General features: G+C 35.6%; 1 protein-coding gene across 3 annotated transcripts; it reads left to right on the plus strand.

The window, feature by feature from the left end:
- The first annotated feature begins 1,823 nt into the window (after positions 1–1,823).
- On the plus strand, positions 1,824–23,815 carry LOC149795571 (uncharacterized). Of its 3 annotated transcripts, none has more exons than XM_089965404.1 (7): positions 1,824–1,920; positions 8,802–8,898; positions 13,396–13,487; positions 13,871–13,892; positions 16,989–17,103; positions 19,239–19,308; positions 23,390–23,815. In XM_089965404.1, the coding sequence occupies exons 1-7, from the start codon at positions 1,918–1,920 to the stop codon at positions 23,537–23,539; spliced, it is 549 nt and encodes a 182-aa protein (XP_089821530.1). In that variant the 5' UTR covers positions 1,824–1,917; the 3' UTR covers positions 23,540–23,815. The 3 variants fall into 3 exon arrangements, with proteins under 3 accessions (XP_089821530.1, XP_089821529.1, XP_089821531.1); XM_089965403.1 differs by lacking the exon at positions 1,824–1,920 and adding an exon at positions 7,258–7,308; XM_089965405.1 differs by lacking the exon at positions 1,824–1,920 and adding an exon at positions 7,258–7,308 and having other exon boundaries at positions 17,046–17,103.
- The last annotated feature ends 1,208 nt before the right edge of the window (positions 23,816–25,023 follow it).

Genomic DNA, 25,023 nt, shown 5'->3' on the forward strand with positions numbered 1-25,023 from the left:
ATCTCCTTGTTTAACAGTAAGCATAATACATAGGAATTAAATAATCATTTTAGGTTTCTCAAATATTTGCTTAATTGTTTGAGTAGCTTTCAACACTGGCAAGTATCAATTCTGGCTGGCTCTTTTATATGGATGATAAATATTTAATTCACTTTGAGAATCAGCATACCAGAATTTATGCATGTCTTGATTAACTCTGTTTTTTTTGTGAATTGGAATGCAAAGAAAAGAGTTCAGTTATCCTTATACAAGAGACAGCTCCTATACTAAGAAAATAATACAGACTTAACTTACCGTATGTAAATATTTATTGGTCTACAGCACTGCATAAAGATTGATCAGTCTGCAACGTTGCACAAATATTGATCAGTCTGCAGCATTATGCACACTCTATACGTGTTTAAAGATTGTGTCTGTGATACATATCTACACTCTATTGTTGTCATACAAATCATGTATGCACTCACGCTTTGCATGTACTTGTCACATTGACGGATGTATAAGCAGTAGTAAAATAATAGTGTTTTTGTTGATTACTGATCTAGGTCACATCCTTCTACCCCATGTGGCTTGAGGGTAATCTGTGGGTAATGTTCATGCTTGGTATGTGTGTGTGGTATGAGGACAACTTAGTCATGGGGTATAGAAACTGTGACCTAAATCTGTACAAACAATATTAAAAAACTTATAGATACTTGTAACTAGAAAAGAGATATGCATGTGTGTGTTTTGTTGTTGTTGACAGCTAAAACTTTGAAACTCTTTTGTGATAGTGTTTGTATGTAAGAGTATATGGTGTGCCTATACACACTTCCTTGCCCTTTCTTATGTATGATAGTACATGTATGTGTGTACAAATGTGTGTGTGTATTTCATCACCCTTCATGTACAGCCTACCCCTGTTCTTGTGTGAGAGTATGTTTAATAATTTTGTGAAAGTATGTGTGACAGCACTTCCTGCCCTTACTGGATGGTTGAAGGTAAGTAATCAAAATGAGGTTTCTGGATTGTAGGTGTGTTATGTGATGGATTGTATTATTTTTTTTAAAGTTAAATATCCCATATGTGTCTAATCTATAAGGTTTTCAACCTGGAAACATCCTACACCAATCTCCCATCTGCCTCAATAATGCCATTCCCATGTTAAACCTATGGACCATTTTAAAAAAAAGGGTTTGCTATTTGGCTTAATAGTAACATTTCCATGTAACTCTACAGGCTCTATAGTGACACATGTAACTACTGGCAATCCAATAATAAAGCTGATGATAAGAAAAACAATAGCAAACATCAATTTAGAAAAGTGTCATTTAAATAATACAGTTATTCAAAAAACCCCAAAAGGTACAATTATTATTAGCTATTATGAACAATGCTGTGTTTTGCTGTTAATATTACAAACACAATGTATATATGGACGTGAACAATTTTTTTTCTTTCTTACATTTACACAATACATACATTGATATATTTGTAACAAGAAAATATATTATTCCCTTTTGCCCAAATGTTAATTATTTTTTTTAAATAAGTAGCTTAATACGGAAATTACACACTACATAATGTTTGCACAAACATGAAAAATAAAAATAACACAAAGCACTACAAACACATCATATTCATACAAGTTAACAGTGTTTATTTACTATATTAATGAATCTGCATGCACTTTTTATACACTGCCTTTATTAAGTATAGCGGGCCGATCCGTAAAAGTGAACTTTGTTTTGGGCCGAAATTATATATAACTAACTTCGAACTAAGGAAGGAAGAAAGAAAAAAAGGTGGGTAGGTGTGGATGAAAAAGGGCAGTGTACCAGACTAACTCTCTGTAATAAAGAGATGGTGTAAGAAAGTGCGTACTGTTCCGCATACCAGTCTCCGTTATACTGCAAAAGTCGTTAGGTTACTTGAAAGATGGTAGGTGTTCAAAAAGCAATTATTGATGATTCTATTATAGAATAGGACCGTCTGCTCATCTCCAGTATGGTTATATCCTTTATTGTATCGAGGAAATATATAAGGAATTAAAGAAAAATGGGAGTTCTGTTATAGCTTTTGACACAGGGAACGGCCCACATGGAACGCTGGCTGAATACACAGGTGCTCGACACAAGTTTGATGTTGAAAAAAAGCAATAATTTGAAGGAATAAAATGATACACAGTGACAAAATTGCCTCAGATTACCCACATTAACTTTTCTGACGTAGGACCCTGTCTGCTATATAGCATGATAGTCGGGGTCCTATGTCAGAACGGGTCATAGGGGCCATCTGAGGCAATTTTGTCCTTCAGATTATTGTTTTTGTTTTTTTTTTCAATATCAAGATCGCGTTGAGTACCTGTGACTAAATCAGACCATGGCTGATTCGGCCCAGATTAGTCTGATTCGGACCATGTGAAATATTTGTTACTAATATAATGAAAAACATTGATATTCAGCTCTTAAATGTATATCCGGTAAAAGTAGATGTATGGCTGAATTCAGAATAAAATAGATATGAGGAATCGCATTTATATTTTACTGTCACCAAAATAACTTCCAGTGTTTCAGAGAAAGAAAATATAAAGTTATTGTTTCATAAATCAGGCCAGTGCCAAACATTATTGCATATAAACCATGGAACTCGCCTCAATTTCACCTCTGAACATGTTTTGTCTTACACGTGTAAAACTGAATAGCTGACCACTACATCTTTGCTGCCCCCCTCCCCCCAACAATTTCTGAGCATGCCCTTTATATAAACTGACCGAAATATATTCATTTCTGATACAAATTATACTTTCTTTGCATTATATTTACCCAGAAAAATAGTATATTGTTGGGTAAACCAAAAGCAACTTGCCCAAGAAGACATTCTTTTTGTACAAGGAAATTGGAATGCAGAGGTGGGAGTTGAATCTGAGACCAACTGGCAAAACACTTGTGGATCCTTGTGCAACTCAGAAACAAATGAAAGTGGACTTTGGGTCTTGAAATTCCGTCCTACAAATGATGTTGTGCTAGCCAATATACTCGGTCCCCACAAAGCATCTAAATGAACCTGATACAGTCCAGATAAAAAAATTACAACCAGATTGCCTACATCTTGGCACTGGCCTACCAAATGGGGGCAATTGGAATGAATTGCCCTGGGTGGCATTTGTGTGGGGGCGGTAAAAAAGAAAATAAAAGGAAAGAGGAAAAAGGGAGAGTGATAAAGGAGGATAATATTTTGAAAATTTTGGGGATACCATTCATGATGAATAGCATGGATATAACTAAATAAAATAAGTGGCAGGTGGCATCTCAGACCTCTGCCCTTGTCACCATTTTCGATAGTATGCCACTGCATCTTGGTGAAAAGACAATTCAGAGCAGGATTGAACATTGCCAGAACATGAAGTTTACTAGGAGGAGATAATGGTTTATTAATGACTGTTAATTCACCTCCAGCTGAAAATGATTAGAAAGCCTAACCAACCAAGAATCAGATTAACCTTGAACAACTGAAAGATCCAAAGCCTTCTAGACGAAGTTAGGTTTTAAATTCACATCCCTTATCACCCTGGGTAACCAAGACAACATTTGAGTCCTTGTTCACTAAATTCAACACATCTGTGCCGAGCTTAGCCATTGAGATAATTGGCAGACATCGTCAGAGAAACCTTGGGTCACAGCCAGTGTCCTTGAACTGTGTGACAAATGAAGAGAACTGTTAAAGGGAAAAAATGAGCATGACGGTGCTATAAAATTAGAGCTGTCAAAATTTTGAAAACTTCTACCAGGTACCTGATTATGTTAATGTTCGGTTAAGTCTACATTTTTGATAAATTCATGTCACTACCTAATGTCATCTGCTAAAAGGTCCAAAAATTCATCTGCATGTTTTAAAGCTGAAAAATGTTTAGGTTTCTGTTTGGCCAACCGTCCTTGTTATTCGTTGTAAACCCTAACACTTTTCTCCTGCAGGGTAAAAAAAATTTAGAAAAATAATCCTGATTTTTTTTGTGGTGGCTGGTTTTGTCCCATACTTGAAACACTTAGTACATTATACATACTAATCATTATAATATACCTACCCATATTTTAAAAACAGTGCAATAGGAAACACATTTTTTTGGCTTGACACGGTTCTGAAATCCCGATACATCATCCGCTACATTGTTGTGGTCAATATAGTCATCAGAAATATCGTCTGACTCCCTTTCCTTGGCCTCACTGTCATATGCAAATGTTTATTTACAGACTGAGCTTGTGCTTTGTAAGTAATACTTTGATCATACAATTTTTGAAACCTATTATATCAAATAACCTCCTTCTGTTACTTGCCACTAGACCACACTTGCAGCACAGTCAGAGGGTTTCCACATGGAAAAACATGCTATGGAATTAAGGTCAATTTATCACTGGAAAAGTTGCACGTCTGCTTGACACTGAAAATGTACATTATATTGGAGGCTCAGTCAAAAGGATTGTCAACTTCAAAATTAAGTAAGTGCTGCCTTAACAAGTACTTTCAGAAAACTTGTATACAATAGACGGGTAAACATTGGTTCATATTATAACCAAGTAATTATGAACAGGTGGGTACCCAGGTACCCGTTGACAGCTTTGTATAAATTACTTGGAGGTAATATGATCAGGAAAAACATGAGAAGGGCAAAGGAGTCCTGGATAGAAGGACTGCTGTTTGAAACAGAAAAGCATGAGCAGAAACAACCGCAAGAAGGCATATCAACTGGTGAAAGTTCTCATAACCATGAAACAAGGGGGAAATACCACCATCAAAGACAAATCAGGAAAATGCATCATAGAAGATCAAGAGATCCTCAAGCAATGGACAGAATAGTGCTCAGAATTGTACAATCATAAGATCCAAGGAGATCCAGCAATACTAAACTGCTCTCCATCAGAAGAAATGTGAACCACAGTTAGAGTCGGACAGGGATGTCTGCTATGACCCAAACACTTCACCATTTTCCAGGAAAGGGTCGTAAAGGAAGACTGTGTGATTTGGACTTTTTTTGAGATTGATAATGAAAATGATACTTTAACATACTTTGCTGTTGTCATAAAATTTTTATCAACTGTTATTGGTGAGTTGTTGTCGTTTGACTAAAATCTCAAATCAGTAAAGCAACTTATTTTCATTTGGCCTTTGAAGATATTTACATTTTGCACAAAAGTGAATGAGCTGCTTTAAAAGTATTTCACTGCTAAACTGCCAATGCAAGATAGGCAGACCATACCACTTCAGTTTGTGGTCAGGTCTTGAGGTAGGATTTCATTTCAAAGGTTTGAATCCTGCTTTGTAGATCATCTGTGAGTGTCCGTGTTTCACAGAGATACAGAAAAATAAATATGACAACAGAGTGCCTCATGTTATTTCATGTGTGCAGTCTGGGTTTGGTATCCTTAAATGCATATTTGAACTGCTGAACATACTTAGGAAATAATGAGAAATATGAGATTTTAAATAAATGTAAATGTCATTTAAATCCCTGATGAAACTTAATAAAATTTCACATGGTCCAAATCAGCCTGGCATTTGGGCTGAATCAGGCTGTAATATGGACAAAATAAGCCTGGTCTCAACCAGGCTGTTTCCTGACGGGTATAGGAAAGCTGGCGAGAAGGTGGCGGTAAAGGGTTGTTTCGACCCAGGGCCTTTTTGCTTGGGTTGTTTTGTCCCTTAAACCTTTTCACTTCTTTTACCTGAATTTATATATTTTCAGTATTAAGTTTTTTATTTGTCAATTCACTCGGTTGATATTAGCTAAAAATCAGTGCACCTGAACATTTTTGAAGTGTGCATTAACATGGTCATGTTTGCACATTTGCTGAAATTTAGGGTTGCCATGCATCTTTTTTCCAGACATGTCCTCCTTTTCGGTCCTTAAATCTCTAAAGAGATACAGATACACCCACTCAACAGTGTCCTCTTTCTTGAAAGTTCCAGTGTGGTAACTCAATAAAATCAAATCTTCCTCTTTCCAGAATTTTACAGTATTATAGTTTAACCAAAGTCTTTTCAATCTCAATTATTGTGTGTTCTGCATCTTTTATGTCTTCGAAACGTTCCATACTTAAATTGTTGATTGTTATGGTCTTTCACAATGGTGGCCAGGAACAAAACTGGGTTAAGAAAAGGGTACATGAGGTTATCATAATAAATAATAGGATAGTACCTTTATTTTCAACATGTGTGACTTTCATGGCGATGTCACATTATGTGATACTCATTCTGATTTAAACTGGATAACATGATCAAGTTGATCTTGTCCAAAAATGTCCAGAATGCTTTGACATTGACTTTTGCTGTACATGTTTGTTTCTGTATATAATGACCTTCCAAAGAAATATTGCTCTATGAAGATCAAAAGTGTATAATCACCATTTAGAGGTATGTGTAATCAGATTCTTAAAAAAAATGACACCCATTACTGAAATAGTTTGTACTGAAAACCTACATATCCTGTATGACTTGTACTCTACTTTCCAGCCTATAAGTCAACGTGGAGTACAAATCAGATTCATTAATATTTTACATTTTTCATCATTCATCTGTATATATAAATTGATGTAGGGTAGAAGATGAAACCAGATCATCTTTTTAGTTACAACTTAAGGGGGCCCCCGAGTGGCAGAGCAGTCTAAAGCGCTCTCCGTTATGGATCACTGCCATCTCACCTCTGTCTGCGTGGGTTCGAGTCTTGGATTCGGTTAATGTGGGTATGTGAGAAAACTTGCCAGTAGCTTCTCATGGGTCGGTGGTTCTTCCGGGGGTTTTCCGGGTTCTTCCACCAACATTAATACTGGCCACCATGTATAGCCTGTCGTGTGCTGAAAAATGGTGTTAATCCCTACAACAACAACTACAACAAAAAAAATTAACTTAAGGTTTCATGAATATAATTGGGAAACTATGGTCGCTATTGCTTACATGCTTTTTCCCCCCATATTGTTTTTGATGGAAGAGGTTTCAGAGCAGTTGTTAACTATATTGTTCAGTTAGCTGACAATTGTGCTGTTCCTCAGGTACAAGGGCATTACTATATTTATTATTATTTGAGGCCTCTGAATGAACAGTTCATTCTTGTTTTAAGGATGATATCCATTGTCACAGGAATCACATGGTTGTACAGTGTAATTTACATGCTAATTTAATATGCCTAGACCATGTTATTATATCTATTACATGTTTGAAGACAAGATTCAACTGACAGGGTCAAGTTGCTGTGGCTACCAGGTTTCCAGATCCGAAAATATAGACTTGTCATTGGAAAATATGGTCCTACAGATTAGGCCAACCAGGAGATTCAGTGTAAATGGATTGAATGTTACACTATGTAGTCACAATTATAAAAAAAATTGTATTATACTGTAATTGATAATGATAAAAATGACTCATGTTTTTATTTGCCTCTACAAGTATTTGACATCAAGCAATGTTTTCCTTTGGGGGGGGGGGACCTGATGTCAGCCATTTTACAATTGCTCCAGTGCTCATAGTCCTGCAGTGTAAGACATCTTCCCTGATTCTTATAATGTTTGACAAAACATTTTCCAAAATAAACACCAACGTTGTGCAGCATATTTTCTGATTGACTGTTTTGGGGAACTAGAGGCCAGATTTTCAGGAATATTTCACACACTTGACAGCCCATATTGGCAATTTCCAACAAATTAAAGTCTTATTGCATTAGTTAAGACTTTACTTGCACTGATGTCTTTGTCCTGATAGAATCAATTCTGACACCAGCAAGTGGATGTGATTTTTAGTTTTGATGACACATATTTCATTTGGTTGAAATGCAGTGGTAGTTGAGGAATGTCAAAGTTAGTTAAAGGAGGGATAAGCTTCTTTAATGAATGAAACTATCAAATCACTTTTGTTTACTCCAACTTCAACTGACTCCTGAGGTCAGAAACTGGTTTTGTACAAACTTAACTGGCTACTGCTAAACTTTGTTTTTATTATACAAGTCTTCACCAACAATTATAAAATGATGAGGTGCCCCGAGTGGTCTAAAGCACTCTCCGTTACGGATCACTGCCATCTCACCTCTGTCTTTGTGGGTTCAAGTCTCAGATTCAGCCAATGTGGGTATGTGAGAAAGCTTGCTAGTAGCTTCTCGGGGGTCGGTGGTTATTTCCCAGGTTCTTCTCCACCATTAATACTGGCCACCATGTATAGCCTATCATGTGCTGAAAAATGGTGTTAATGTTAGAACAAAAATTTATATTTTATTTAAGATCAGTAAAGGTGCCTGCATGACCATGTGACTTCATCTTATGATGGTTTCCATTCTATTTGTAGGTTAATCCTGCAATTTCCCGGGTTCTTCCTCCACCATTAATACTGGCCACCATGTATAGTCTATCGTGTGCTGAAAAATGGTGTTAAATACTACAACAACAACAACAACAAAATGATGATAATAGCTTTAATGTCAGTAGTATTTCTCGTGAGAAAATTTACTTTATGTTAGTAAGTTGTTAGTGTCAGGAGAAATTTTTAAAATAAAACTGATCAGTTGTTATTGTGGGGAGAAAACTTTCTTCTATGCTGATTACGTGTTGGTATCAAGAGAAAGAAGTAAACTTTATACCAAAAGGATTTCTCATGAAAAAACTTTCTTAAGGCTGATGTTAATGTCAGGAGAAAGAACTAAACTTAATTCCAAGAGCATTTATCATGAAAAAAATATTCTTTCATACTAATCAGATGTTGGTATCAGGAGAAAGAAGCAAGCTTAATGCCTATAAACCTATTTATGTGCAAAAATTCAGTATTTTTATTGGATTTATTTATAGTTATCCAGAAGAAGAACACAAGGGAGGCGAAGAAGAAATTACCCAGATCAATCAGCAAATGACAGTACTGATATAGTTGTTGTGGGTATAGAAGAAGGTTGGTATATTACAGTTGTTCTACAGTGTGATGACAAAAGTGTTGCATTGTGTTAGCAACATTTATGTTGAACATGAGTGTAAAGTTATGCTGTTAGACCCTATTGCATAGCTCTATATTGATTGGTACAGCTGAAATGTTTAGGTACGTGAATAGTATTAACACTGATAAGGTTATCAGGAAGTCAGTAGGTTATCTGCCATGTATCACAAGTAAAGCTATATTGTTGGAAGAAAGTCAGGTTAAAAATTATCAGGAAATGATGTTGGCAATAGAAGCAGCATACTGTGGTGTAAGAAGGAAGGCTTTGAAGTCTTCTAGTATTGCCAAAAATTGCAGGAAAGCTCATTCTACCATGACAAAATGTTTAAGAAATTCAGTGCAATATGTTCGGATGAAAATTTACTTAGAAGTGGCTGGACAAACAAGTTTGGTGTTTGTGGCATTGGGTATGCTGGGGTCTTAAAAAGAAACAAGCAGAGTTTTGGGGATCTAGCATGTGAATGAATCAAAAGAATCTCATAAATGTGCATGTTGGGCGCACACGACGTAAATCCAATCAATCAGTCAGTGTTGACAAATGACTGCTCTTGCATTTCTTTGCTCACATTTGCAAAGTAGAGGAAAGTTATTGTGATGCCCATGGCATTGGCATCTGCACAAAAGCATACACATCTCTGGGATTTACAAATCCACTTGCTCAACTCCTGGGACAGTTGCAAATTTGGCTTGGGGAAGCTATATTCTGCAAGACACATGTAAGTCCAAAACGTTTACATAAGGATACAGTATACAAGGAATTTTATTTAATGTCTGTGGTCTGGGTAAAATAGAATAATTATATGCAAGCTATTTTACCAAAAGAGGTCTTCATGTTCGTAATGCTTTATGATCTGCATGTTTTATTCCCTGTGGTCTCACCACAATACAGCATATTTATTTAGCATTTATTTGTAGCACATTCTTCTGCATACATGGTTACAGCTTCATTCATTTATTGTATGTCATTTCAATCTTGTACTCAATGTCATGGTCAGCTTTGCATCCACAAACAGTGTTTAATGATGTTTTTTTTATATGATAAATCAATATCTGCTCCTTGGCAAATAATTAAATGGACAAAAATATGTGTTCTCAGAACATTCTCAAAAGTTGGATTTTCAAATATTTTAATGCATGTTGCCGATTTGAAGATGACTAGATGATAATTGTTAAATAAATCAATAAAGTAACAGTTTAAAAATCCTTTTGTTCTGAGTAGAAAAAAAATCATTACAAATTGTATAGCTTTCATTCTCATTCTGTCACTCTCACATAAAAATGTAGCTGTTTTAAAAATCTTTTCAAATCCCTGTATTGTCAACATGCATGCACATATCTGCTTTTGCTCTTCTAACTATATCTACATTCTAACTATTCCTAATCGACATATCTATCCACATGTATTAATTTACATACATACATATATATCTCTATATATATATATATATATATATATATATATATATATATATATATATATATATATATATATATGTGTGTGTGTGTGTGTGTGTGTGTGTGTGTGTATTGGAGAACTTTAATAATCAGCATATGATATTAAGGTGCCAACATATATATAAAGAAAACAAAAGTTTCAATAAATACAATGCAATTTCCTTAAAATATACCATGTTTTATCTTATTGGTTTACTCATGTTGGGATACTATGTTTGGGAGAAGCTCATATTTTCCAAGGGCATGTTAACCTTTTCAGTAACCTTGCCCTAGGCTGACATGTATACAATTTGTAAATCCCTGTATATAATGTACTTCCTTACTGAATATCAATTTTTCTTTCTTCCTAGATCCTAGGCAACAGTTTGGTGTGGGTTTTGTAGCACCTATCCCATGGGCTGGGGGCAGACTTTTGGAGTGGGTATTGTAGCACCTACCCATGGGCTGAGGGCTAACTTTTGGAGTTGGTTTTGTAGCACCTACCCTATGGGCTGGGGGCTAACTTTTGATGTGGGTTTTGTAACACCTACCCCATGGGCTGGGGGCTAACTTTTGGTGTGGGTTTTGTAGCATCTACCCCATGCTCTGGGGGCTAACTTTTGGAGTGGGTTTTGTAGCACCTATCCCATGGTCCGGGAACTATCTTTATGCATATATATATATATATATATATATATACATTGGTTGCACATTCTTGGTTAAGTTTTTCCAATTAGCTCAGTTTTTTGCACACTGTACAATATACCATTATACCTGGAATTATGAAACTTGATGAGAGGGGTGCATATTGATGAGTTCTAAGACACTGACTTGTATTTCTTGCTTTATTGCCTTTAGTTACATTTTTTAACTTTATTTTTCAAGCTCTGTTCATACTATAATCATCAAAGTAGATAATTGTATGCACCTCTGTTAGTACTGCAGACTTACCACAAAGGAAGGTCACTGGAACCTGCATTTCACATTTTCTGGCATAGTTGAATTTTATGCATTTTGGCTCATGAGCCAATGATATTATGTTTTTGCACCATGTATACTGATATACCTAGATTCATGAAACTTTGTGAGGGGATTCATTTTTTGGAATACTACACCCAAGTAGCAAAAGTAGGTCACTATAACACATTTCATGCTTCACTGACTTTGCTTCTGTCTCAAGCACTCTCGAATCAGCATATAAGATCATTTTATGCATTTCTGTTAGTACAACAAAGGAATGTCATTTTGATTGAAATTTCAAATTTTACTGGCTTGTGTAAAGTTCTTGCATTTAGCTCATAGCTAAAATCATTTTTTTAATCCTGTATATTTGTCTAGCAGGGCTTACAATTATTTATATTTTTCATTTATATTTTTCACTAACACACTGGATCACCAAAATACATTTTTTCTGGTCCTGCTAAATTTAAACAGAGGCCAGTTCGTTTTCTAATTCAACATTTATTATTCATTAACATCACCTCAAAACAATAAAAACTGTATTTCACCATCAAGACTCAGAAATGAATTACCTCACGCCGTTTTGCATTGGTGTGAGTAATCAGTGCAGAAAATGCATAACAGCATCTCCTGGGCCATACATCGGCAATTTGTGGTCATTTTCCCAGCATTTCAGGTACTTTTTAACTCTCTTCTCTTGATCATATTTGTGATTGCACTCTCTCTTTCTCATCATTATCTAATTTCTGCTGTTTTGGTGGAAGCTAAATGATTTATCAAGAATGATATAAATATTGAAACACACTGCACTCTTCAGTATAATTCTAGATGATTTGTTGAGTTTGCAAACTCTGCCTTTTTTGAATGGTCAGTACTAGCCTGAGACCCTATACCATTTGTTATCAGCAGTGAAATCTGTGCTTACCAGGCTGGTTCCAAATGCATATAAACTGTTTTGACAAAATTCAAAGTAATTCACTTGATGTTATATTCAGTTAACAATATAAGCAGATCATTTAACCATTATAGGGAAACAGACTCTCAACCACCTCTTAACTGTTATCAGCTGATAGTAATTTTCACTGCTTTAGTGGAATAATGCAGTTAGGGTTTTAGTGATACAACAGCAAATCACTAACCCTGGCATAGCATACTAGTGTTAATTTCAAGTAGAGGTACACTAATTAATTGATAAGTCAGAGATGATTGTTTTTGTACTTCATGATGTCATCGGAAAGAATGTTCTTTATTATCTTTTATGTTTGTCACAGTAGGTAGGTAGGTTTATTGGTGGGTGGTAAGATACTGCTGATAAGTAGGTGGTTTATAAGTGTGTTGGCACAGTACTGGTGCGGTAAATGGGAAAATTTTATATTTTAAAATGAATTAATGTTAAAAAATTTAGATATAAAGATTGAATTCAGTTTCTGTATAATAACATTCACTTGCTACTGGGGACTGGTACAGTGTTTGGAGTTTTGATGGTTATAATGGCACTATGAACACATCACTGGCTTTCATGCTGAGGAAATGGGAGCTAAGAGCCTTTCACAAGGATATCCTGAGGCAGCCAGCCAGCCTGCCTGGCCTGGGCAGGTATCAAACCTGTGACTCTTGGATTATGAGTCTGGTGTGCTACCAACTCAGCTACCAACTGAACAACCATGTCTCCCTGGAGACTGGTACAAGTGCTGTAGTGGTGGGCTACATAATTGTTTCTTTCCTTCTAATTGTAAAGGTTAATGCCTGTTTTCACTGCATGCAAAGTATGACAGAATGTTCTCAGTGCAACTCCTAAACAGCTTTTAGTGGATTGCAGTGAACTTGGTATATATTATGGTCATTCATCAGAAGTTATGCATGTTGTCCATTCCTGGTATTTGTGATATTTTTAATGAATTATGCCACAGTTTGACTCTACATTTATCTTCATCATGGAGTAGGGGTGTTATGTGGGAGAGGCATGGGTATATTTACATGGGAAAATTTCTCACCATTCCTGTTTTTATTATTGTAAAGCTATTATTATTATTATTAGTATTGTTATTGTTGTTGTTGTAGGTCCTACCTGCATTGATTTAACTGAGGATGGAGACCTTGACAGTTTTGTAGATCTTACTTCTAGCCAGGGAGTCAATGATGCTTCAGTTATAGTAAGTAAGCATTGCTTGTTGATCACATGAGTATTTCCTGCCAGAAACAAAGGTACCCTGAATAAAAATCTATCTCTGTAGACTGTTGTCAGTGCAAAATTTAAAAAACAAAAAAATTTATTATTATTTAACTTCGATGCCACACAGTGAATTCATTTCCCAAAGACAAAATGGTATTATCAGACAAACTTTTTGGTTGGCAGGGAAAAATAAAAGTAATCTTCCGTACCATTAGTTTGAGTGCAGAATTTTAAAACCATGAAAATACTATTTTTCCAAGAAAAGAAATATGTTGACAATACTTGTTCTAAAAATGTGGCCATTCAAAAATATGAAATACCACATGTGAATGTTATATATTTAGAATGTTTTTTACCTTGCAGGTACTGTCTCCAACTACATTTGGTAAGTATTTCAAGTTATTAAATAAACCTTAAGAGTCATATTTTGTGAATTTGGTCTCGAAACTACTTGGATTATTGCCATGAAACTTTACACATACATTCATTCTAAAGTCTATTTGGTCTGAAGTCAAAATGGTCATATTGTCAAGGGACTTTCACCAAAAGACTTTTTATGGTATCAGTTAGTCCTAAATGAAAATAGTGCAGACCTTACCTCTAATATGGTTGCCATGATAACCATCATGAAAAATCTTTATATTGCTACCCCTGTTTGATGGATTCACATATTGGCATCACATATTTTTGCATGTGTTTTTTACAAGAAGTTTTATTATGATGTCTCATTGGTTCTGAATGAAATTAGTGCCAATCTCGGATCCAATATGTCCACCACATTTGCCGATTTTAAAATAGTGTTATTGCTTAGGAATATCACAGTTGGTTTCAAAAACCAGCAGTTGAAAGGAAGAAACAGTCTTGGATTCCTTGAAATTCTTTTTGGCCAGTAGAGTATCAATCCCTTCAAGGGACTCTTGTTATTATTACAAACTATTATAAAATAATAACAAATCTATAAAGAAAATAATAAAATAACATATTTTAACCATTGTTGACAAATATTGTCAAATCACACAAGTAGGGCACATGAATATTTATTTCATTTTTGGTGTTGTGAACTAACTTAGAGATTTCTGTGTCATAGAAGAGAGTTTAACCCTTCCACATGTTACATAGGTAAATTTTTTCAAAATTATATTGAGAAATCGCTGTTCTCCAACAATTTTTATCATGGTTATTGACCTTTGTGTCCTGCAGCTAAATGCACATTGTAAGACAGAATCTTCTGCACTCATTTTTTTTGTTTTTAATCCAGTTTGAAACTTGCTAGATATTATGATCATCAGCAAATATGCTTATGTTGTGTCCCCGCAATTTTTGTAAGAGTTATTGACCTTTTTCACTCAGAGCTGAATGCAGTATATGACAGGATCTGGTGACTAACTTCTCATGTTCTTTGCATATGATTGGTGTGAAAAATGGTACATAGTATCGTCATCTTCATCAGATGTTTATTTAGACCTATCATTGTATTCACATAATTTTCTGAACATTTAAGTACTTTTTATAAACCCAGCATAAGACAGAATGTTGTGGTGTTGTCTACCTATCAATTTTTGTTACCAATTTTATTTCCACATGATAACTCAAGTTGTCCATAATATACAGCTACCAAACTTTGTAGGTGACTTGCAGTTGGGGTAAGGAAGAACTTTATAGATTTCAGTGTCAGAAACTCCAAGAGTTGCAGGTCACTGTGACTAAAAGAGGAGAGATGGCTTCTGCACAATAACTTAAGTTCTCCAGCATTTGTAGTTACAAATTTTTTTTAAAGGCATGTGCTTGGAGTATGGATGAACCCTGTCAATTTTGGGATGAAAAGTTTAAAGACTGGGGTCAGTGTGACTGAACGAAGAAAAATGGTTCCCAGACAAATATATTAGTTTTTGTATAACAGACCTGGACCAATTTTATGGATGGCATACCCTTGGGTTTTAGGAGGAATTAATTCAATTTGGAGGTCACAGGGTCGAAAGTTGAGGTCACTGACTGAAAGAAGACAAGTTGCTTTTTGTACAAACTTTTAGTCATCTATATAGAAAACAAATTACCACTGAGTAGAACTATAATGCACTGTTCATGATACTTGTGTTTAAATGTAGATTTATTTCTGTTGGGGGGGTAGGTGTGAGACACGTTAGATACAGGATTATTGTTATGTGAGCAAATTGATCACTATTCCTCTAGTTCAGGCTCTATTTTTATTTACCTTTATGTTGTGCAATTACATGTTTACTTCTTACTATAATTATGATTACTGATCTTTTGCTGTTGACTACTTGTTTCAGGTTTTACATATCAGATCAGACATGAACCGGCTTAAAAAGAATACACATCAACAGAGTGTGTTAAATTTGCTACAGTTAATTTAGGATGATTGTAAGTGTTAATTTTAGACTATTACCACATTGACAAAAAAGTGTTCTCATCTCACATACTGTATGGTTGATGTAAATTGTTAAAAAAGATGTTTTTCATGAGTCAGCTGTATCTGTAAGTTGGAAATAAATGCCATTTTCTTCCATATGAAGAAAACAGATGAAAGATAATGCCATTCAGTTAGGATTATGTACAACAAAGAACTTATTGAAATTCTGCCTGAGAAGGAAGCATGGAAAATTCCAGGCCTTCATTAATTAATGCAATCCAAAATTATGTTCATGAAATTTTTGTTTAATAATAATAACAGTAGTAATGATAATATAATGACGATGACAAGTTCAAAATGTTCAAGTGCAGTGTTAAAGTTTGATTTTTAAAAAAATGCAGTGATGTAGTTTGGGTGATTAATGTTAATGTTTTTGGGAGGTTAAGTGCAATGTTAAAGTTTTTTGAGTTAAAGTTGTAATGGTAAAGTGTTTTGCTTTCTAGCTAAATAAAAGGTTGACTCAAAAAACAGTAGTCTTTTGCTTTATATTCATTAAACAAGATCTTTGTAACTTTTAATGAAAACTCTCAGTGACTTAGATGTATAGGTGAAATGGTTATTCGAGTGTATTGAATACTCTCAGTTATTGATGTAGAGGTGAAGTGGTCATTCAAGTGTAATGAATGTTCTCAGTGACTTATAGTAAAGGTGAAGTGATCATTCAGGTACATGTATGTTGAATACATTCATTGACTTAGATGTAGAAATGAAGCGGTTATTCAGGTGAACTGAATACTCTCAGTGCCTTAAATGTAGAGGTGGAGTGGTCATTCATTTGTATTGAATACGCACAATGACTTAGTAGATGTGAAGTGGATATTCAGGTGTATTGAATACTCTCAATGACTGAAGTTTTAATTCAGGGTGTGAGCTGGGTGGGGTTGAAACCCCTAAGTAAAAGATTGGCCTTGTATGGGTGATAACATCTCCAGAAATGGACGGTGACCTATGTACTGTACAGGTGGTGCAGTTGAAGTAGCGTGGTCACCATTACAATAAAAGGGTCCCAATTATTATACTTTAAGCCGTTAGATCCTACTTGCATTTCAGAAAACTCTTCTCAAAACCGTAGACCTGGTTCTGTAAGAAATACTCATTTACTCCCAGATATAGAAGACGATGAACTACCTCCTGTTCCATTTCCAGTTGAGTCATCTTCACAGCCGTAAGTTATACAACTTAATTGTTTATTTTTGTTAAGCATGTGTTATTAGAGGGCAATGCATAGCTGTATTACTGTCTTGTGGTCTTATCAGTGATGCTGTAATCATTTGCAGTATTTAATTTGTGCATTGAAATTTTTTTCTATCATATCTGTAGGGGCATCTAATATTGCATGTCTGTCCATCACAATTCTTTTTTAACCTTTTGGAGGAGTTGATTTGTGTTGCAGCCAAATTTAGTATGATGCTTGATTTTAAAATAATTTGAATTCAGTTTTTCCATTTTTTTACAAATAGATATAGCCCATGGCTTAATTTTTTAAACTTTGAATAATAATAACACTTTTATAAATCACGCTATATTGACAGGGGTGTCAATGTCATGTAGATACAGTCTAATTTGAAAGTCAAATGCATACATGATCTCATTCAACCAGAGCTTCATGAAATCCATATGAGAGTCTGGTACAATACTTCATTGATCACCATTACAGACAGAAGGTGCTTCATTCAAGCTTTGCGGATGCAAAATCACAAAGACGTTAATTGCTATTTTATGTTAACAAGAACTCACACTCACCACTTTATGTGGTTGCATCTATTTGAAATAGGGTATTGCCAATTAATATGATAAACAGTTCCATCAACTGACATAGTAGATTTGTAGCGGTCAGTGGTCACAGTTACGACTTTCATTAAAAGTAAGACTTGATAGACAGATTTTCTTGATTAAATTGTGAAAGAAGCTGTACCCTTTGATTACAGTTTTATAGGTGATTGCAGTAATTTGATAGCCATATGACAATGAAAATTTTGCATATTGTTTTTACAATATTTATCATTATGTCCTTGTATTAGACCATTCATTTGTGAATTTTTAAAATCTTGGATTGAAAGTCCACTGTTTCTACAGAAATAACCCTTTTAGAACAAATGCATAAGACATATATGTCTTTCCTGTGTATTGATTAAATAGTCAAGTCATGAATACAATCTTTGCTTTTTCTGCATGAATCACAATAATGGGGTGAAGAAAAAAAAATAGAATTAGGTCGTCAGTATTATGCCATTGCATATCCCCACACTTCCTAGCTATGCCACTAGGAGTTGGCCTTGTCCAGGTCAATTATGTCCAGTTGGTGTATATATGCATATTAGGTTCAGATCTTGACCATGGTAAAGTTCCCCTACCCTGGGGGCATGATTTAGGGTCTATAATGAATACATTTCTAATGTTGTCTCCTCATGTTTGTCAAACCTACATGTGATCATAGGGTGAGGATCTCAACTATTTTCATGTTATGACACTACAAGTCCGTTTCCCACAGGGCATGACCCAGTCACATTACCAAAGCAAATGATGGAATGAGCAGAAGTTGGCTGTATCTGATGGACAGTCATAGCCAGAAAATTTGAAAAAATTTGAAATGCCACAACAGGTTGGGTAGTGTGGATTTACAAGTTGTTGAACATGTGATTTGATCCAGAAGTATACTTTGCAAATCACTGAAATCACCCATGAACTGGCCATAACTCAAGAGCTGCTTGAAATACAAAAATGTGCACTGGTGTGTTGCTAACACTTTTGTCTCCACCAATTGGATGATTTTATGAATAGACGACATAGACTGCAAACTGTCCATCAGGATCAGTAAAGGTTTGGTGGCTGACTTATCAGATTAGCCAGCTTGGACCACTTGTTAGGTTTGAATCATATTTTCCATTCTGCTAAATAGCTTGAGAGCTGACAAATGTATGAAACTCTGTATGCTTACTGGACGTTTTGCAATCCTTTTTTGGGGCCCCATCTTCAAGAGTATTAATATTTTAAGGTTTCATTTATTTCTGCTTTATAGTGGAGGTAAAGAGGTGATCCACATTATCCTTAAGTTTCTTAATTTTATTACATCTCTTGTTTCAGTCAAGGATATTTTGCCTCTCATGTTTTGTAAGGTCAAGATCACTAATCGCTTTGTTCACATTTCCTGCACCTTCACTCCAAGATGGAACCATGAAACTTTGATTTGATATCTGCTAGTAGCTCTACAGCTCGGTTGCAGTGATGACAGTGAAATTTCATTCTTGTATACCGGAGCTGTATATTTTACTCATGCATTTAAATGTGCTTTCTTTGCAGATCGTTAGATCCTAACTCTCCTATAGGAACAAGAATAAATTGCCCTGTTTGTATGGATGATCATAAGGAGGTGAGTTATAATGCAGGAACTTTATTTATCTGATGACAAAATACCATTATATTTTCACTGTTGTATTATGTCATGAAATTTGTGGTAAAAATGAATGATATAAAGTGTGTTTATTTTTTAGCTCCTATACAGTAGTATAATATTTAGCTGTTGTACTATAATCTGCATCCATACCAGACCTGCCAACTCATAGGATTTTGCTGTAAGTCTTATGAAAATTACCCATAAAATATGGACTTATGGCATACTAGCAAACACTATGGAGAAATGATTGTTGACAAAAAATCTGAATAATTGGTTCATCCTTGTTTTATTTGGATCCAGATCTCATCTTAGAATTAGTGAAATTAGTCAGGGAACCAGACTTTTTAAACTGCACCTATTTGTTCATGCGACGTGTCTGCATGATGAAACTGTTGATTATAGAATTTGTAATGTCATCCAGAAAGCGATGCATGTTTAAGACGAAAAGGAAAATAAGCTTTTAGAAAAGTGTTAATAATCAACACAGAAGAATAAAAAGGAGTATTCAGATTCTTGTGAATAAAAGCTGGAAATTACAAAATTACGTTTATTGGACATCACATGCCAGTTTGAATATGTCTTGTGGCGGGAGATATGATTGCTGTCGTCATGTGAAAGGGAAAATAATTTCCAAGAATTATGTCAAGTTGAGAGTAAGCAACAAGCCATTGAGCTGCATAGGGTCTGGAACTAGAGTTCTAGCAATCCAGTGTATGATAACCTTTGGTTTTATGTTAATTCCTGGTAGTGGCCTTATTACCCCATCATGGACTGTCTGTAATTATCAGACTTCACCAGCTGGTATCTTTGGTATGATGTTCCAACTGCCGACCAACTGGTCCAGCCACATGAACAAGCTGAGTACAATTACTGTGGTCAGGAGTCGTGGACAAGTGAACTGGCTGTCCAGACATGCTGCACAGCAAGCCAACTGTGCAGACCATACAACAACAAATGGCTAGACTGCAAGGCATATTCCATCTTTGATACACCATGATACTGCCAACCAGTGGGTCCAGTGATAAGACATGTTGTATGTTTACAGTGGTCATGACTGTTATCTGTGACTGGTAAGTCAGACAACCAATCAACCAGACTGACTATTCCTATGAAATTAATAATGAACTGGCATTACTTATGAAACCATCCAGCCAAGCAGAACTGACATTCCATAATGTGATTGCTATTGATAGCATACCCAATGGTCAAAATGATGATGCATGCTGATGATTTATCATTTTACGTTGATGAAGGTGATGAAACAGAAATGTCTGAACATGTCAGTTTGATAGTAGGATGGACAGAATTTAGATTAGGGCAGCAATTTTAGAAATCTATAGGATTTTGTCTCCATCAGACTGCCTTCCTCTAATCAATTCTAACTAAAAGGTCTATGCTCTGGTAGATGTAGATGATAATGATACTTCGTCATTCAGAACCTTGCTACAATTCTTGAAGATTGCATAAATTGCATAAAGAATTACTGGGCATCCCTTGGATCATTCTTGATCCTGATAAAACAAGAGCATTTTTATGGTGAGTCAGGTGGATACTGCTTTCTCACTGTACTGGTAAAAAGTTGCATTGAGAAATATTATCTCCACACATACCTTGTCTAGATATTGATAAACTGCATTGTAAGGTCATTAACTTTATGTAAGAGTCAGAAATGTTGTGTCGACTCCTCCTTACTTGACTTCACACATCTGGGAATTTTTTCATGCAGCTGAAAAAGCCACTAATGATTGTTGCTGTTATTCTATACATGCCTTACCCTTTGGTTATCCACATCTGTTAGTGTGTTCAATTAAGGAATTGGTAAAGCAAGAGATATAAGGGTTGCTCTTTGACTTTCAGTATTTTCTCCTCTCACCAGAGAATTCACATTGGCAGTTCTCAACAACAGTAAGGTTTTTCTTTATTTCTGCTTGCCAAGCAAATTATATATGGATATATGCACCATTTTTCACAGGCAGGAAGGCAGCTAGGGGATAAATTTCTTCTTCCCACGTCTTCCATCAGTCGTCAGTAATGCACTGTGGTTTACACCCTATTGCGATCCACATGAAGTACTAGACTACTCCCTTGAAGTCATATTTGGACTACCATATATTTATCTAGTAATAAGTTGAGTCCAGCTGGAAACTGCAGAGACCCAGATCTGCCAACGCATTATGCAATGGCATATCTGAGGCTATGCAGTTTGTTAGGAGTAATCCATAGAACAAACAACATTGACCCTGGTCTGCAGGCACATTATGCTACAACAGATCAGGATCTTTGTTGTTTGCAGTATGACTGAGCTTATAAGTGAGTACATACGGTAACCATTCTCACAAAACAATGGATGATCCAAACTGTGTTAGAGTGGTCTCCAGATTTTGTTTAGGTGAGGAAGTTTCTTAGAGCTCATAAGCCTACTCATTGTAAGGGTGGACCTGTTACAATGCCAGTTTACTACTGGACTTGAAATGGTCAGTTGCATATGGATTCTTCAAGAGAAAGCTCTTCATATCAACTTTTAAGAAATGAAAACCATTCTCAGTGCCTTCTACATTTGGGTGGAACACATCCCTGTAAGCACTGTCCTAATGATGTTGGACAGTTTGCTTGTGGTGACGAATCTCTGTAATTGGCAGAACCATCATTAGATCTTTGCTTCAGATTTGGGGAATACCTTGATGGGTACTCCTAATATTGGTTAGTATTCAAGTCCGACACATTCTATCTGGCCCTGTGTCCTGAATGACTCTTTATCAAGGGAGGACAACTGTTTCATACAGAGTTGACCCTCTATGAACCTTCCATTGGGTCCGTGCTCTTTGGGGCCATCCATTGCTTGACATTTATTTCATTTTTCCATGACCCCACATTTCATTTTGCTTGACATGCTTCTTTAAAGAGCTGGGAGTTAATGGGGCGTATACCTTCCCACCATTTTTGAAATGTTAATTAATGAGGGGCCCACACTGCAGATATTCTGATGCTAGGATGAAACACTCTGAATCAATGATCTGCTCAGTGTAGCGACTGACTGATGTACCCAGGCATGTTATAGTGACCTCCGTTGCACTCAAGCAATCCATTAATTCATCCATGTCCAAACAAAATCCTCCTTGGCTCCTTGCAGCTATGTCCTGATTGAAAAGTTTGGAACTTTAATCCTATAGAGGAATGCAAAAGTTGAATGACTAGTGTCACAATAATGAAGTTGCATCATTCTCAGCATCTATTCCCCAGTGGCAAACTTCTTTCTCTTTGAAGACAAGAAGTTAGCCCCTGTCGTAAAAGATACTGTTCCATGATCTCAGACACACTAAACCTTCATGGAAGAGATGATTTTGGCAGCAGCAAGGTAATCTCAGACTTTTGGTCCAGTTCTGATATATCCATGCACACACACTGAAGCAGCTGTCATTACACAATAAACAGGACCAGATACATATCTTGCTGCAAATAATAATCAATTTATTACATATAATATGGGCTTATACACGAGTATATATGGTAGTAATCAGTTTATTACATATAATCAAGCTGGTTTTAATTTTCTTCTAAAAAATTGTCGAACATGCATGCCTAATGCATCTATGGCAGCCTAAACTCTTTCTAGGCTTTGTATGCTCAATATCATGGTTAAGCAACAGTTCACATTCATTCTGGGCTTTTGGACTCTTTAGAAGGCTTAGAAATTGCTCAGATATAAGAATGGTATTAACTGTTGCAAAACTCAAAATAAATTTAGGCAAAGAGACTATACATCAGAGGGTTTTAGTATCGAATCTCCTACTACATGGGTTAAACCAATTGATTACCAATCTAGTGTACTATACCTACCTGCAATTTCAAAGAAATTTTGTTTTGATTTGATGTCATGTGGTACAGCAACACTTTAAAGGTTATATGAAATTAGGACCATTTATTCTTGAAAAATTACACTTGTTATGGATTAAACTCTTGCCCGGACAGGAAAGTCTAGCAATCCTATGTATCAGGTTGTCCAGTTTGTAAAGCGATTGAATTTTCAAATGATATTTTTCCCATTATTTTGTTTCAGATTAAGCGAGCAGGACGTCAGCTATATAGCACTACCTGTGGACATGTGTTCTGTGAACAGTGTATTATAGAAGCAATGCGTACATTACACTCATGTCCAACTTGCAGGCGAAAATTGACTCGAAAACAAGTTCATCCGCTGTTTATATGATGCACTGGGTAGAAAGCTACTTGTGTTTATTTAGCAAGTGTAATTATTGGTCTTGGAAGAAAGTTCTGCATATGGACAATTTTGAGGAAATGTACTAAAATGTTTAATGGTTTCGCAGAAATACAAAGCTTTAAGGATGCTTTGGATTTGAGATTTACATGAACAGGATTAGTCTGTATTCAGAGGAAGAAATATCTGATTAAAGTGAAAACCAAAATATGACAAAATATGACAAGTATGAAAATATGTGAGTGAAAAATAAAGATGTCATTAGTAGCTTCCTGTGTGTTTTCGAATGTTGTATTTTAAGTAGGTCATATTATGTTAACCATTGTCCATTCATTCATTTCAGTTTGCTTATTCCATCCATTCATTTAAATTGGCTTGTTAGGCCCTACTGAAACTTAGACCAAATAAATATTTTCACAAGTGTCATAACAGCAACTTGCAAAATTCCTTTTCTTCTGGAAATTTCTTTTACCAGTTGTACTTTTATTACCTCTAGTATAATTTTTGTTGTTTACCTTGTGTGTACCTCTAGTATAATTAGTATTACTATCTCTAGTGTAATTACTATTTCCTCTAATGTATTTCAGTTATTATGGAATAAGAAGGAACTGTTTTACTTTCTATCAGTCTGTTTTAATTTTTATATTACTGTTATAAGGCAGAACATATTATGTTATAATGTTGTCTGTCTGGCATCTATCAGGTTGTATATCCATCTGTCTGTTATCAATTTTATTTCTGCACAATAATTCAAGTTGACCATCATCTACAATTAACAAACTTTGTGGATGACTTACACCTGGGCATACAGAAGAACCCTACTGGGGTCAAAAAGTCAAATGTCAGGATCACTGTGACAAGAATAATTTTTTTTTGTCTTTCTGTACAATGACTTTAGTTCTGCATCAAAGATCAATCTTGGCAGTTAGCTTGTACTTCAGGTAAAGAAAACACCTATCGATTTGGGGTCTCCGATGGTCAAATGCAAAGTCACTTTTGGGGGAGGGGGAATGTGGCATTAGCACAATAACATGCTTCTGCATCACAAACCTGAACCAAATTTTGTGGATAGCTTGCATTTGGGGAAAGGAAGGAGCTTATCGATAAAGGAGATAAAATGACAAAAATGAAGGTCAATGGCCGAAATAAATGGTCTCTGCACATTAATTTTAATTACTGACTACCTTGACCAAAGATTGTGATTGGCTTCTGAGTATGGTATGGAAAAGGCCTATTTGATTCATGGTCATTGTGGCTCAACAAAAAATAGGCTTTGCAGTATAAACTTTGCTCTTGAGTACTTTACTAAACTGTGTGGATGGCATGCATTTAGGTTGTGAATAAACCTTTAGATTCCAAGTCTAGAGGTCATGGTTATGGTATGTTAAAAACAAACAATGTTTTCTGCACATTATGTTTAGTTCAGAACCAAAGGTCAAGCTGATGGAAACTGGTTGGCCAGTTATCTCCATAGT

Source organism: Sinohyriopsis cumingii, chromosome 7 (genome assembly GCF_028554795.1).
Source record: "Sinohyriopsis cumingii isolate HCF-2022 chromosome 7, ASM2855479v2, whole genome shotgun sequence".
In the NCBI taxonomy this organism is placed as follows: domain Eukaryota; kingdom Metazoa; phylum Mollusca; class Bivalvia; order Unionida; family Unionidae; genus Sinohyriopsis; species Sinohyriopsis cumingii.